Raw genomic sequence first — 12438 nt, 5'->3', positions numbered from 1 at the left:
TCAGGGTGCTGAGTTGAGTTCGTTGCAGCCTCATGATGTGTAGTGAATTGGGAAAGCAAAGATTTCATGTTCCAATGCTGATGGATTTATGTTAAAAGCTTTCCTGAACAAATGAAAAATACACTAGTGCACTGTGAGACTGAAGCAGGTTACTTGATACAGAACCAAAGGAAAGCTCCAGATCACTAATGGATCCTCCTGGCTGGAGCTAAACACCTCTGTCTGCTGGAAAACATGGCCTAGCAAATGCTATAGAGAGATGCCATGTTTCACTTCTGGGCCTTGGGATTTATAATATGTATTTTCAACTATGCAGCAGTTGTTGTTAGGGCCAGTTATCAATGTGAAATGGAGATTTGCCTTTCTGAAAATGTACTGGAGTAGTTACTTAAATGGGAACAAAATGGACAGTGCTGAACCTGCAGATGAGTATTTCGTGTTTCATACAAGCAGACAGCAGCTACCCTCCGCACTTGTCTCAAGTCTCTGAGTGCTTGCACGTGTGGCTGCACAGGCAGCGCTGTGCCTCTGAGACCAAATCCTGTCATAGCGCTGGCATCATGGAATGGAAGTTTTCTCAGCTTGGTCTCGTTTGTTACTCAGAGAAAAACTGAGAATTGAGTGGCACAACTGTCACAGGTTGCAAGAAGTAGTTCTTGGAATGTCCTTCATGCATGGCTAGCAGAGAAAACAAAGCAGAGATGAATGGAGATGAGAGCGAGCGACTAATTTCCCCAGAGGTTCAATTTACAGCGCTGCTTTCTCTGTTTGGATTTACATGACACATTGTTGCTGCAGAACCAACATTCATGGCAGTTAGGCCAGATTGGCATAATTTAATATGGATTTTTATGCTGAGTTTATGACGCCTAACACTATTCCAGAGAAGCACAAGCTGTTGTCTCCTGTGCTGTTCCCAGCATCTGATGCAAACACATCCACTCATGGACAGAGGTGCTGAGATTTTCATGCAGCCTGTCAAGTGGCTGGAGATGGTGAATATGGTGGTGGTGGTGTTCCTCCAGTCTTACCCAGGCCTGTGGTTCCTTGACTATTTCATCACAGTTGATGATAACAAGAAAGGAGAGTAAGATGCTGTGTCTGGACTAAAAGGAGTGTGCTACCTGCTCCTGGAAGCAAATTAGTTGTACTCATAACCTGAATTTTAATGAGCCAGATCAGCTCTGGAGCTAAACTGTGCTCCCTAGTCCCCAGCTGTGTGCTTCTCTGCAACTGTTCTACCTCTGGCTGGTAAAGAGGCATCTCTGAAGGGTCACACATCCTTTATTCTCCACTGAGTGCTGTGGGTAGGGGAGTGATATCTTTCCAATGTGGACTTCTGTCTTTCAGAAAAGGAGGGAGGCTTCCAGTGTTGTCCAGGCAAAGCCATTGTTCATAAATTCTGCTTTGAATAAGCTACTGGCTTAAAAGCTGTAAAATATATTAAGAGATTGTCAGTCCTTTGAGATGCGTAGTCCCTGAGAAGTCTGTACAGATTTGTTGGCTAAAGAGGAATTTGTACAACTTCTCCTCCTTCACCGCTTTTGTGGATTCAAGACTTCAAACAAGTAATTAATTTACAGTCTGAACTGTTTTGAATTTCTTCAGTCTTTTTTGAAGAAGAGCAGGCATAGGAACTTCATAAGTATTTAGCATACTAGAATGCAGTTTTCACTTAATGTACATATTTCCTTAGGGTGCCTTTATACAAGGCTTGACATAAGCTGTTAGATGAGAAGAGTGTCTGTTACAGCTTTCTGTATGATTTCTTGAAAGCTTCACTTCAAAGGAAGCCTCTCCAGTTGTATTTAGCATGTTTTGCATCTGTAATTGCAGCAGGACCAGTCTGTAGTAGATGATGATCTGTGAAAAACATTTGGTGAGATACCTCGTCTGTAATAATTATGTCTGCAGTATGCATGCAGGGTTTGTTTGGGTTTTGACCAATGAAAGTGAATAAAAATATTCTCTTGACAATGCCAGAATATTAATGACTAAGATACCATAGTTGCTAATGATCTCAAAAGGAATGAGTGAAGCAAGACACATGATGAGCAACATGTGGCAAGTCATTAAGCAAGGAAGCTGTAAATTGGAAGTGAAGCAAGATGAAAAATCAGGTAGCCCCAAATCCCAGGGATCCAGTCCACTGAGATCTCGCATGTCTTGTGTCAGTGGATTTTAGCACACCTCTGATTCCCTGCCTCAGCCTGAGAGTTCTCAGTGGGAGCTTCCTCTTGGTAAGATTCCTCCTTCTGGTCACCACCATCCCACACACATAATTAGTGACTTAATTTACTGCCTGCTTTTTGTCTTAGTGGTCATTACGTGAAGATGATGAGATGTCCTAATGCAACAGAATTGGGAAATAATCACAGTTGGTTCAGGCAGGGCAGTTTACAAACAGGAGACCGAATAAGCACAGAGTTATCTGCAGTTTGTGTAGCAGATGTGCACTTTGACTTCTAAAAGCAGAAAAATTCACGAAGGCCAGGTCATCAGGAGTGGGTGTCTGAGGGCTTTATTGAAACTTCAGTGGTAGAAAAAGAGAGTATGTCTCAGGCTTACAGTTCTGAGGAGAGGAAGGTGAATGGTTCTTGTCTTCCACTGGAGGCTGTATCAGAACTGGATGAATGGGACATTTCAAATGAATGGTAATAAGGAAAAGGCAGAGGGTGGAAAATGCTCTTAATGGAAAGTATTTCTTTCCCCTGTTTTTTTTTCTTTTTCAAATGTTTCTTCTGTAACTCCTGGATCATTCTAATCTTCGACGCTTAGAATAGAGCTTTCATTTTTCATTTTGTAGCCTGATAGACCGGCTTAGCGCAAATTTATAAAGCACTTGGTAGTAGTGTGCATATATATGAGGAGGATGAGACTCTCCAGTTTAGTATAGGGCAGGATGCTGAAGAAAAGTACTAGAAGAAAGAATTCAGAAAATCTTGCTGGCTGAATGCTGTTTCTGCATGCTGGGTTCTCAGGTTTTGCTCTCTCTTCCAGATGAAGTCCCCATACGAACCTGGTTCCCAAAAGAGAACCTCTTCAGTTTTCAAACTGCTACTACAACTATGCAAGCGTAAGTGAAACTACTGCTGGAGCTTTTATTGTGTATTTTAAAGTTCGTGGCCCTCTCAAAGCTGTATCTGAGTGTCTGGAGCAATTGAGTTGTGTGTTTGGCACCGCAGTGCAGGGGTGAGAGAGAACCTTGTATTTTATTAATTTATTTTTTGTACTTAGTAGTTCTCTTTCCTACTACTCCCATTTGTTTGGTTTTACCTTCTTTAACTCCTTGGGCTACCCAGCTCTTCTCTGCTTCCCTTATTTTCTCTGTGACACTGTGCCCTGTCCCTGGCTGCCTCTGTAGAGCGAGAGTCCTGTGGGAGCACCAGCTGAGACCCTCCACCACTTGCTTCTGCTGCAGCCACTGCCCTGAGGGAATATTCGAGGCTTGCCCTGCATCCCTCACTCCAGGAGAAGCGTGTCTGTATAGAATGAGATTGTAGCCCTACAGCTTCTGTGCTGGTCTGGTCATTTGAAGAAAGTGTCAGTAAAATTTCTTCAAAGTATGAATGAATCTGAGTTAGGAACAGCATTTCCCTCCACGCTCTGCACAGGTTTTGGTGCCCCTGGTTGCTGTGTGTTGGGAGGAGGCAGTTCTCAAAGGTCTGAAGAGAGTAAGGGAAGCCTTATTTCCAGGTTGTACCCAGCTTGTCAGGAAATGCCATCTTCCTGGTTTCAAGTATTTCCTACCTGGCTGGAAAGCCAAGGCAAGCACTGAGGGAAATGAGACACTGTTGTGCTTTCTAAGGCCCTGCTCCAGCCTTGTCTTCTTTTTCCTGGTTCCTACTTTCTGTGTCTGTCATCCTCAGCTCTACCACTCTCTTTATTCCTCTTTGTCTAATCTAGTGTGCTTTTTGTAATCTGTTTCTCTGCCATTTCCTCTTTCCCTCATACCTTTCCTTTCTCAAATCCTGAAAAGAGGCTGTTCGTTGATCTTGGGATAACCCAGACTGGATCACACCTGTAAGGACTGTTACAGGGAGGGCTGGATCTAGAGTTGGGGAGAGGGGTGGCTGCTGAGATACTGGAAAGGTTCTGCATCACACAGAAAAAAAGGCTTACCATTACGCCCTTCCCTTCCCTTCCAGCTTGGCTGGATGTGTGACCCACCCTCCTAGCCTGAAGAACAGCACAAGGGGAGGCATTTGCATGGTGCCAGTCTGTGAAATCTGATGCATTGTGGCAGGGTGCTGAGCCCACCCTGACGGTGGCAGTGGGGAGCCTCTGTGAGCTTCTGCTCTCTCTGTATTGTCTTAGCACTGCTCCTCTTATTTAACCCTATGTCCCCCTGCCTCCTTTCCAGGGATTGTAAATCTGGTGGCATCCCAGCTGATTCACACTCCTGGGCACCAGGCTGACAGTCCGAGGGGAATTTGACAGATACTTGATTTGCTCTTTAAAAATGTTGGCGGGTAACAGTGAATGATATTTTACAATTCTGATCTGACAAACCAAAACCGTGCACAAAATCAGCACATTTCCTTTGCCTTTGGGCACATCCTTTGTTATCTGAAGTCATCTTTGCTGGGTACAAGGTTTGTTGCAGGATGATGGCTCATGGCAGGGCCTACAGGGCTTGAAGGCCAAAGTGAGGTTGGCTTGGGGAATGGTGCTCTGAGGAGACACTTGAGGAGCACAGCTCCCTTGGTTAACATAGCTCCTTGGTTGATGTTTCTGGAGGTCCTGTGTTGCCTCTAGAAATTGCGTAGAAACTTCTTCAGAAGTTCAGGGCACCTCCTTAAGTGGCTCCCCCAGGTGCCCCTGGCCTCCTGGCCTCTCCTCTAGCATTTCCAGCCCACTGTGCTCCCTTCCTTCATAGACCAGACAGCATGAGCTGACTTCACAGGTCACTGTGGGAGGAGGTCTCCCTGCTCCAGAAGCCCATGATGCTGAGCTCCTGCTGTAGCCTGACAGGCCGTGGTCAGCTGTCAGTTGTACATCTGCATGTTCTCTGGATCTACATGGAGCTTAATTTGCATCCAAGCCACATGCCAGCACTGCCCCAGCGAGGATTTAGCTTGGTCAAATAGGAGTCTCACCACTGAGAAATGTTTAATTTAAAAAGCAGTTTCCTTCCACCTAACAAGAACTATTCCTTCTGGAGTGAAAATTCCCTCAGAACACTGGCTGGGGCTGAGCACTAATGAATTCCTCTTCTCTTTCTTTTTCCCTGCATCTCCTGGAATCTCTAGCATCTCGTAAGTATAATCTCAATTTTTTTATTACCTTGTCTGTTGGTGTCCTGGATAAACTCTCCTCTCCTGTCCATCATATTCATTCGTGCTTTCCCTGTGCTAGGACTGTTTGTCAGCTGGCAAGAGGTTAGATGGCTACAGCTCGTAGGCCTACAGGGATCACACTGCATCCTCATCTTCGAAATGGAGGCTACAGTTGCTAGCATGCTTTTGTCCCTCTTGATCCTGGTGTACACAGGTTTTGTGTCTGCAGTCTCCTAGGTCCATTCTGCTGTAGCAGGGATGATGGCTGCTCTTCTCCACTCTTTGAGCCATGCTCTGGCCACTCTTATGTTTGCTTTAGGAACAGTGGCTTGTCTAGCCACCTACCCCAGAGAGTGAGGACCTTTGGTTCGGTGAGTCTTTTGCCTGGCCCCTGACTTGCACGCAGTCCTGCAAGGGCTGGCTGTCTTCCTTGGTCAGCCTAATCTCTCTTTGTTGTCTGAGAGCTTTCCTGTCTGTGTTTCGTGTTCTCTCCAGTTCAAAGCTGTGTAGTTGGTTAATGGCTTAAAATGGTTTCCCAGGGCGTTCAGGGGCTACGCAGAGAGGAAGAGACGGAAACGAGAGAATGATTCTGCAGCTATTATACAGAGGTAGGGCCCATTTTCTCCCACAGCTGTAACCTTGCCTGGTGTTGCATGGGCCCTTTGGGTGTCATTAGTGACGCTTGATGACATTGAACGTGGTTGTCCCTGTCTGTGTTGCTGTTTGTAGGGACACTAGCAGTGGTTGCATTGGAAATGTGGAGGTGAATGATGCTGCAGTGCTCAAGACAGCTGATCTCCATCTTCTTAAAGAACACTGTCAAGTTTCTTTTAAGTTTAAGCTTCCAAATATAATATACAGGATCTGTGTCTCAGGCAGAAAACCAGATTATATATATATAAAGAAATTAAAGATGAAGTTTCCCCAGCCCTCTCCCAGATACTTGGAATTTGTTTGAGGTTAGCTGAGTAAGTAATTTCAGGTGTTGTTGCTGCATCTAAAAATGCACCTCAAAAATCTGCAGCCTAGGCAAAATTAACATCCCTAGTGACCAGAAGTCTATTATTCTAATCTTTTTTTTAAATAACGGAAAGGGAAGAAAATGGGATGGGGACTGATTCCTTGTCTGGGTGTTACAGAAGGGCCCTGGTTTCCCTCTGCTGGCTTCACAGGGCACACCACTTAGCCACTGTGGTGATCAGAATTGTTCTGGTTTTTTAAATGTGCCAAGGCTCCTCTGTTTTGGCAGTCTGCTAAGAAGGATAACGTGGCATTTGTGTCATTGGTTAAAAACTGCCATGATCACTTCAGAACTGTTCAAAACAAAGTGGGAGAAAAACATCAGTTTTTTTCTTAACTGGGAAATTGCCAGGAAGATTTTTTGTTTAAGCAGTTTAAAGTTGATGGGTGTTTTCAACAATAAGGAAGATAAATAAGATTCAAAACTATAGATGCTGTAAATAAATAGACAGTGTATCTTTAAAAAGAAAGAGATTTATCAGAATTTGTTAGAGGTAAGTCTTCATTAGAAATGGCTGGTTGATGTGGCTTCTGAGTACAGGAGTAGGAGTCATATACCTCGGAGATGCTGTGTAGTCAGGATAGACAGGGTCATGTCATCCTTGTGTTGAGTGGCCAGCATGTCCCTTCATCTCCTGCGGACACTGAAGGCAGGATTGTACAGTGGGAACACATCTGCATTTATCTTGTCATAAAGAGGAGATAGGATAGCTCTGATGGATTTTTGGCTGTGCCATGCAAGCAGACCCTGGCCAGCTGTCAGGATTGCTGGCAGTTAGTGTTCAGCTCTCTTCTCCAGGGAGTGGGAAGGATCCCAGACCAGCTGCAGTTTTGGATGCTTGTTGTGCAGCCCTTCATGGCCTCAGGTGTTTCAGAAGTTCAGTTGTCACTGCACGGCCCCTTCAGTGCTTGGCTCTGTGTCTGGTGCCCGGGGAGGCTGGTTTGCGTGGCACAGCACACGGAGGGGGTTTCCTGGAGAGTGAGTGATGCCCAGCGGTTTGTTGAGCCTTGTGTCTGCTGCAAGGAGGAGCTGGGCTGGAGAACAGGAGAGGTGCTGTTGGGAGTTTTGCCAGAGCATTGATGTATGTCAGTAATTCCATCACTGACCTGTCAGGTAGTGAAAATGTTGGAAAATGAACCGCTGCAGGCGGAGCTGCAGTGTGTGTGAAGCGTGGCTACTGTGTCTTGGAGACCCTTTGGCTGGGATGGTACCGTGGAGGTGGCATGGGGTTGTGCAGGCCACGTGGCAAGCTGGAGCCTGTCAGGAGGAGGACTGTTCAGGAAGGGGAGTAATAAGGAGATTTCATCACTGTAATTTGGGGGATGCTTGTTGAATTTTGGTGGTGAAGAGATCTTGCTGGTGATCAAATAACACTGAGTTTTGTGGGTGCAATTGCAGGAGCCAGGCAGGAAAGACGGGGCAGGTTTATGCAGCCCCACTGCTCACAGAGCAGATTGCAGCTCCCCAGGGGCTGCTGTGCCAGTCCTTTCATGCTCACATCAAGCACAGAGAGGCCTGAGGACCAATACAGCTGCAAAAAGCACTCAGAAGGATCTGGGTGACCGCAGGATGCCCACATTGAGAGGCAGTCCCAAGCTTGCACCTCCTTTCCAAAGTGGTTTTTTTTTTTTTTCTGGAAGACATGAGGAGGGGAAAAAAAGGCCTTTGTCCCTTCTCTGAGCATTTAGTGCTGTGGTTAACCTTGAGCAACTGGATTCTCCCCGGAGTTGCTCTCAGCAGTATTCGGATGTATCCAGCCAGCTGCCCTCGATGCGCACTCAAGGGAGAGACCAAGCTGTCTAGGCAGCTGGGAGCTGTGCTCCTCTATGGCAAAGACTGCTTTATCCCCGTTCCCCCCGGGGTCTGAAGAAGCTCCTCTGCAGAGAGGACAGCTGAGAATTTAGCAGAAAAATGGATTTTACTCCAAAATGCCAAAATCCCAAAGGATTTAACAGTGGCCTTGGCAATTAACATTGGTGCTCAGTGTCTGGTTTGATCTCAGTCTCACAATAGACCATAAAGATTTTCATTCTGATGAGTTACAACATATATCTAAGACCTTTCTTGTAAAGAACAACCCAAATAAATATTGTATTTATTTGGATTTGAAGCTGATGAACAGTAGGACAGCCCACATTATCCATCATCACATGCCCCAGAAGGCTTTGTACGTAGAGCCAGACCAGCATGTCCTAGTGAAGCGAATTTTTTTTAGTTACTTTTCTAAAGGGGGCAGTTGTCTGATCCACAGCAGTGAATCTTCACATACCCAAGTACAGCTAAAATAAATCTTTGTAAACTAACAATAGCTCAAGTACAGATGGAAATTTGTTGTGGAATAAGGTTGCTCCCAGCTTCACTACCCAGCTACTGGTTTTCCTTCCTGAGCTGCTGAATTTGGGTCCTGATGACAGCATGGGATCCAAGGCCATAGTGGGGGACAGTGCAGAAGGTGGCGTGAGTTAAGGGTTGTCCCATGAGGGCTGTGTTTGTGTCGATCTCTGTATAGGAGTAAACGTATCTGACTTCTCTGAACAACTTCATGTCAATGCTGGAAGTGTCTTCTAGTCCAGTTAGTTCGCCAAAGCTTCTGCATGGTTGCAACGTGTCCTTACTCATCCCACTAACTTGTGTGAGCCAGACGACCTTGTCATTTTACTCGTTTCACCAGCAGTAGTCTCTGTTGCTTGATGTCTGCGGTATATGTTGGTGGGGAAGAAAGGAATCTAGGGAGGCTCGCCCACTCCATGCAGGCTGCTCACTGACATCCCTGGGGGCCATGGGGGCTGCACTGAGTTGGCCATCCTGACTACATAGGGGTCACACTTTTCTTGATAGTCCGTGTGCTGCTTCTTCCCTGTGTCTCTTCTGGTGTCCTCTTTGGTTCCTGTCCTCTTTGGTTCCTGTCTAGGTGAGTGATGAGAAACTAAAGGAAACAGGTCCCTTGCACTCAGAGGGGCTTGGATGAAGAGTCCTTTTGCCATGGTCTCTCTGAAGGGGCCAGGATGGTCTGTTTGACCCATGGCTGTGGGGTGTAGCTGCTCCCCAAGGCTTACCCTCTGGTGGGCTTTCCCCTGGAGCTGTGTACTCTGCTGCCCCACTGAACTCTGCCTGTGAGTCCTGGGCAGGGAAGCATGTGGTTAAGCAGGCAGCATTAGCAGAGAGCAGGCCATGAGGACAGTCAGCCTTGCTGAACAGCGCTATCTGAGAAGGAAGAAGCTGCTTCAGTCTTTCCCAGCTCTTGCCCCGGAGAGCAGTATGGGCTGCATGGTTGCTAACAGCACAGGTGGGATTTTAGCAGCAGCTGTGAATGTGTTTGGGAATGAGCACAGCCATGAGCACGGTGTGTGCATGCTGCCTAGCAGGGTGCACCCCACTTGCTGGCTGAAGCATGTGTGGAAGAAAGGAGAGAGGGGAGCAGTTACTGCTGTTTACCAGAAGAGGGAACATTGCCAGCATGGGCAGTGTCAGTGTCTTCAGCAAAGTTAGAGCACAGGCGTGCCTTAGTCATAGGAAGGTGAAAGCAGGCCATGAGAAGGGGACTGCCACGTAGGACCTCACTTGCCCCATACCACCAGCCTGGTGAATTCAGAAGAAACAGCCACACTCTTGACAAACATAACTGTCCCCAGCACGGAGTAGATGCAGGCTGGGAACCTGGTGTCCAGCTTTTGAATGCCTAGAAGGAAATACATTGTCTTCTCATATTTTTTTTTTTCCTCCCAGTTTTTTCAGTCCCGCTGGGCCCAGGTATTGCTTCGTATTACCTTTCTCAGAGGTTGTGTTTGACCTTTCTTTCAGGAATTTTCGGAAGCACCTCCGCATGGTGGGGAGCCGAAGGGTTAAAGCACAAAGTAAGTGAGTACCTGTAAGATGTGTCTGTGAGGAGTTGGGGTTTGTGCCGGTGGGACACGGGCAACCCTATGTTGTGTGTAGATGTGGACAGAAAGGACCTAGCATTGGGCCGGAGAAAGGATTTGACCTGCTGGTGCCATTTTACCCTACAAAAAAGGCGGCCAGGTTGTTGCAAGTCTCCAGGACACACGGACGTCTGCAAGCAGCCTGTAAGCTCTTTCTGAGGACCCTCTGCCTTGGCTGTGAGAGATGTTTGTGGCCTCAGTGCAAGGAGTGGAAGGAGAGCTGCAGCGTCCCTTGTCCCATGTGCGTGTGGTTTTCTGGAATCACCGGCGTAGACACTTGTGATGAGGACCAGAGCTGAGAGTTCAGCAGAGCTGGCGAGGGCTGCCTGGCCTCTTACAGAAGCTGTGGACCAGCTGTGGCTCCCTGGGGACAGTCGGTGTTTTGTGTGTCATGCGGACTGGTGGCTTTCTCTTTCCTCCTCCCCTGTCCCATCACCATCTTGCAGCAGGACCTGGGGGAAAGTTGCCTGGTGGGAGCTGAGAGGATGGTGGAAGAGAGAGAAAGAAGAGGAACAGGGAAGAGATTGGAGCGAGGGAGAAGTAAGTGAGTGTTATGCCTCACTGGGGAAGAAATCACCTCTCAGGCCTGGGAAACAGCAGCTCCCTTTCCTTGAGGAAGGCAACGCTCCACAACCTGGTTGGGGCAGCTCCCTTATTGCTGTGAAATGGGCCGAGAATGGTGGGCCGAGAATTGCTCCAGAAGAGGAAACAGCTTGTTCTTCCCACCCCCTGACCAGGCATCACATACAGACTGCCCACAGCAAAGCCCTGCTGAGTTGAATTTTCATTCTTTACTCTCCTTTCTCCTGTGCTGTGGGAAGTGAACAGCAAAGAGCATTGCCCTTTAAAGTGTCTTTATTGGCATCTGAGTTAGCACTGCCTGCAATAAACAGGGCTCACCTCCCCCTAGAGCTGTCTGGAAGTTCAGGCACGCCTCTCTGCCTTGGTAACTCTCGGGTCATGTTTTCAAAGCTCTCTTCATGAGCACAATAGCTAAATTCATGGGTTTTAAAGAAAGCTGAGGATGGAGATCACCTTCTGAAGAACTTACTATGTGATTTTTCTCCCTGGACACCCATGCTTGGACACTGTAGCAGAGGACAAGTTGCTTCTCAGCTCTTATAATGCAGATCTGCAGTGAATTCCTGTGCTGTTGACATGAGATGCTGTTACTAGATATGCTACAGCAAACTTGCTCTGTCTGCTGCCAGAAATAGGTATTAGTGGCTGTTAATCTAGGCGTAATGGCTCTCACGTGCGCTTGCCAAGTCAGACATTGTGGTTGGCAGTTCCCAGGAATTTGCCTTCAGTGCAACCAGATCCCTGGATTCTGCCTGGGAAATGCCAGCACAAACAATATAATGCCCCTTGGAGAAAAAAAAAAAACACCTGAAGGGGGAGTGCTCATGAGAATGCAGGCAAGCAAAAACTGAAGGATTTTCTCTTTTGCAATAGAATTCAGAAAGCGTGAGCTTTCCAGAGGCCCCCCTCTGATCCAGCTCTGACTGGGATGGCACTAGAACATGAAGGGAGAACTGACTGGAGAACTACTGCCTTCTTCTGGTCATGTATATGTTGTTAGCTTTTGAGTACATATTCCTGTGAGGCCTTTGAGTCAGAGCATTTACACTAAGACTAGAATAGCCTTGATTAAATTGAGGTTTGAGCTGTGTGCATTTAAGGAGAGACTATCAAGTGACCTCATTTTTCTGTGTTGCATACCCTGTAATGGTCCTGCTCAGAAATTGGGCACCTTGTCTTCTGCTGTCTAGAATATAGACCCTTGTTTGCTGTGTGGAAAGGAGTCACATTTGGCAAGTGGAAGAACAAGCACAGGGGAGTCCGTGATGTGTGGCTTTGGTGGAAATCTACTGGATGTTTTGTTTTGCTGGCAGCAATAGAGGTGGCTTTGGAGTCTGTTTAATGTCGTGCTTTGGTTTTATCCTAGCATTTGCCGAACGGCGTGAGAGGAGCTTCAGCAGGTCCTGGAGTGACCCGACTCCCATCAAAGCTGATTCCTTCCATGACTCTCGAGAAAGTGAGTTCTGAGTCCTTTGAGCTTCCTCCTGTGGCCAAACCCTCCGGCTGAGGTGTTGAGTGGAGTCCCACTGGAGTAAATCCTCTGTGCCCTTTTGTCCCATCTGTGATTAGTTTCATGAGATCTGAGCAAATAACACTCCAGCTATATGCACCTGTTCATCCGTGTGTACCTATATTT

At 47.0% G+C, this 12438-nt stretch overlaps 1 protein-coding gene across 7 annotated transcripts in view; it reads left to right on the top strand.

Moving 5' to 3' along the window:
* The window catches only part of NSMF (NMDA receptor synaptonuclear signaling and neuronal migration factor), a 53501-nt gene that overhangs the window by 22097 nt on the left and 18966 nt on the right, over positions 1-12438 (top strand). For 2 of the 7 annotated variants that reach the window (XM_074924099.1, XM_074924103.1), the window contains 3 exons: positions 3001-3076; positions 10102-10154; positions 12169-12258. In XM_074924099.1, the coding sequence (XP_074780200.1) occupies positions 3001-3076; positions 10102-10154; positions 12169-12258 (219 nt within the window). Of the gene's footprint in view, positions 1-3000; positions 3077-5252; positions 5259-5818; positions 5888-10101; positions 10155-12168; positions 12259-12438 lie in introns of all 7 variants that reach the window. The other 5 variants (XM_074924098.1, XM_074924097.1, XM_074924100.1 and 2 more) reach the window with 5 other exon arrangements.

This window comes from Athene noctua, chromosome 20, assembly GCF_965140245.1.
Source record: "Athene noctua chromosome 20, bAthNoc1.hap1.1, whole genome shotgun sequence".
NCBI lineage: Eukaryota > Metazoa > Chordata > Aves > Strigiformes > Strigidae > Athene > Athene noctua.
This window is presented reverse-complemented; position numbering and strand designations above follow the sequence as displayed.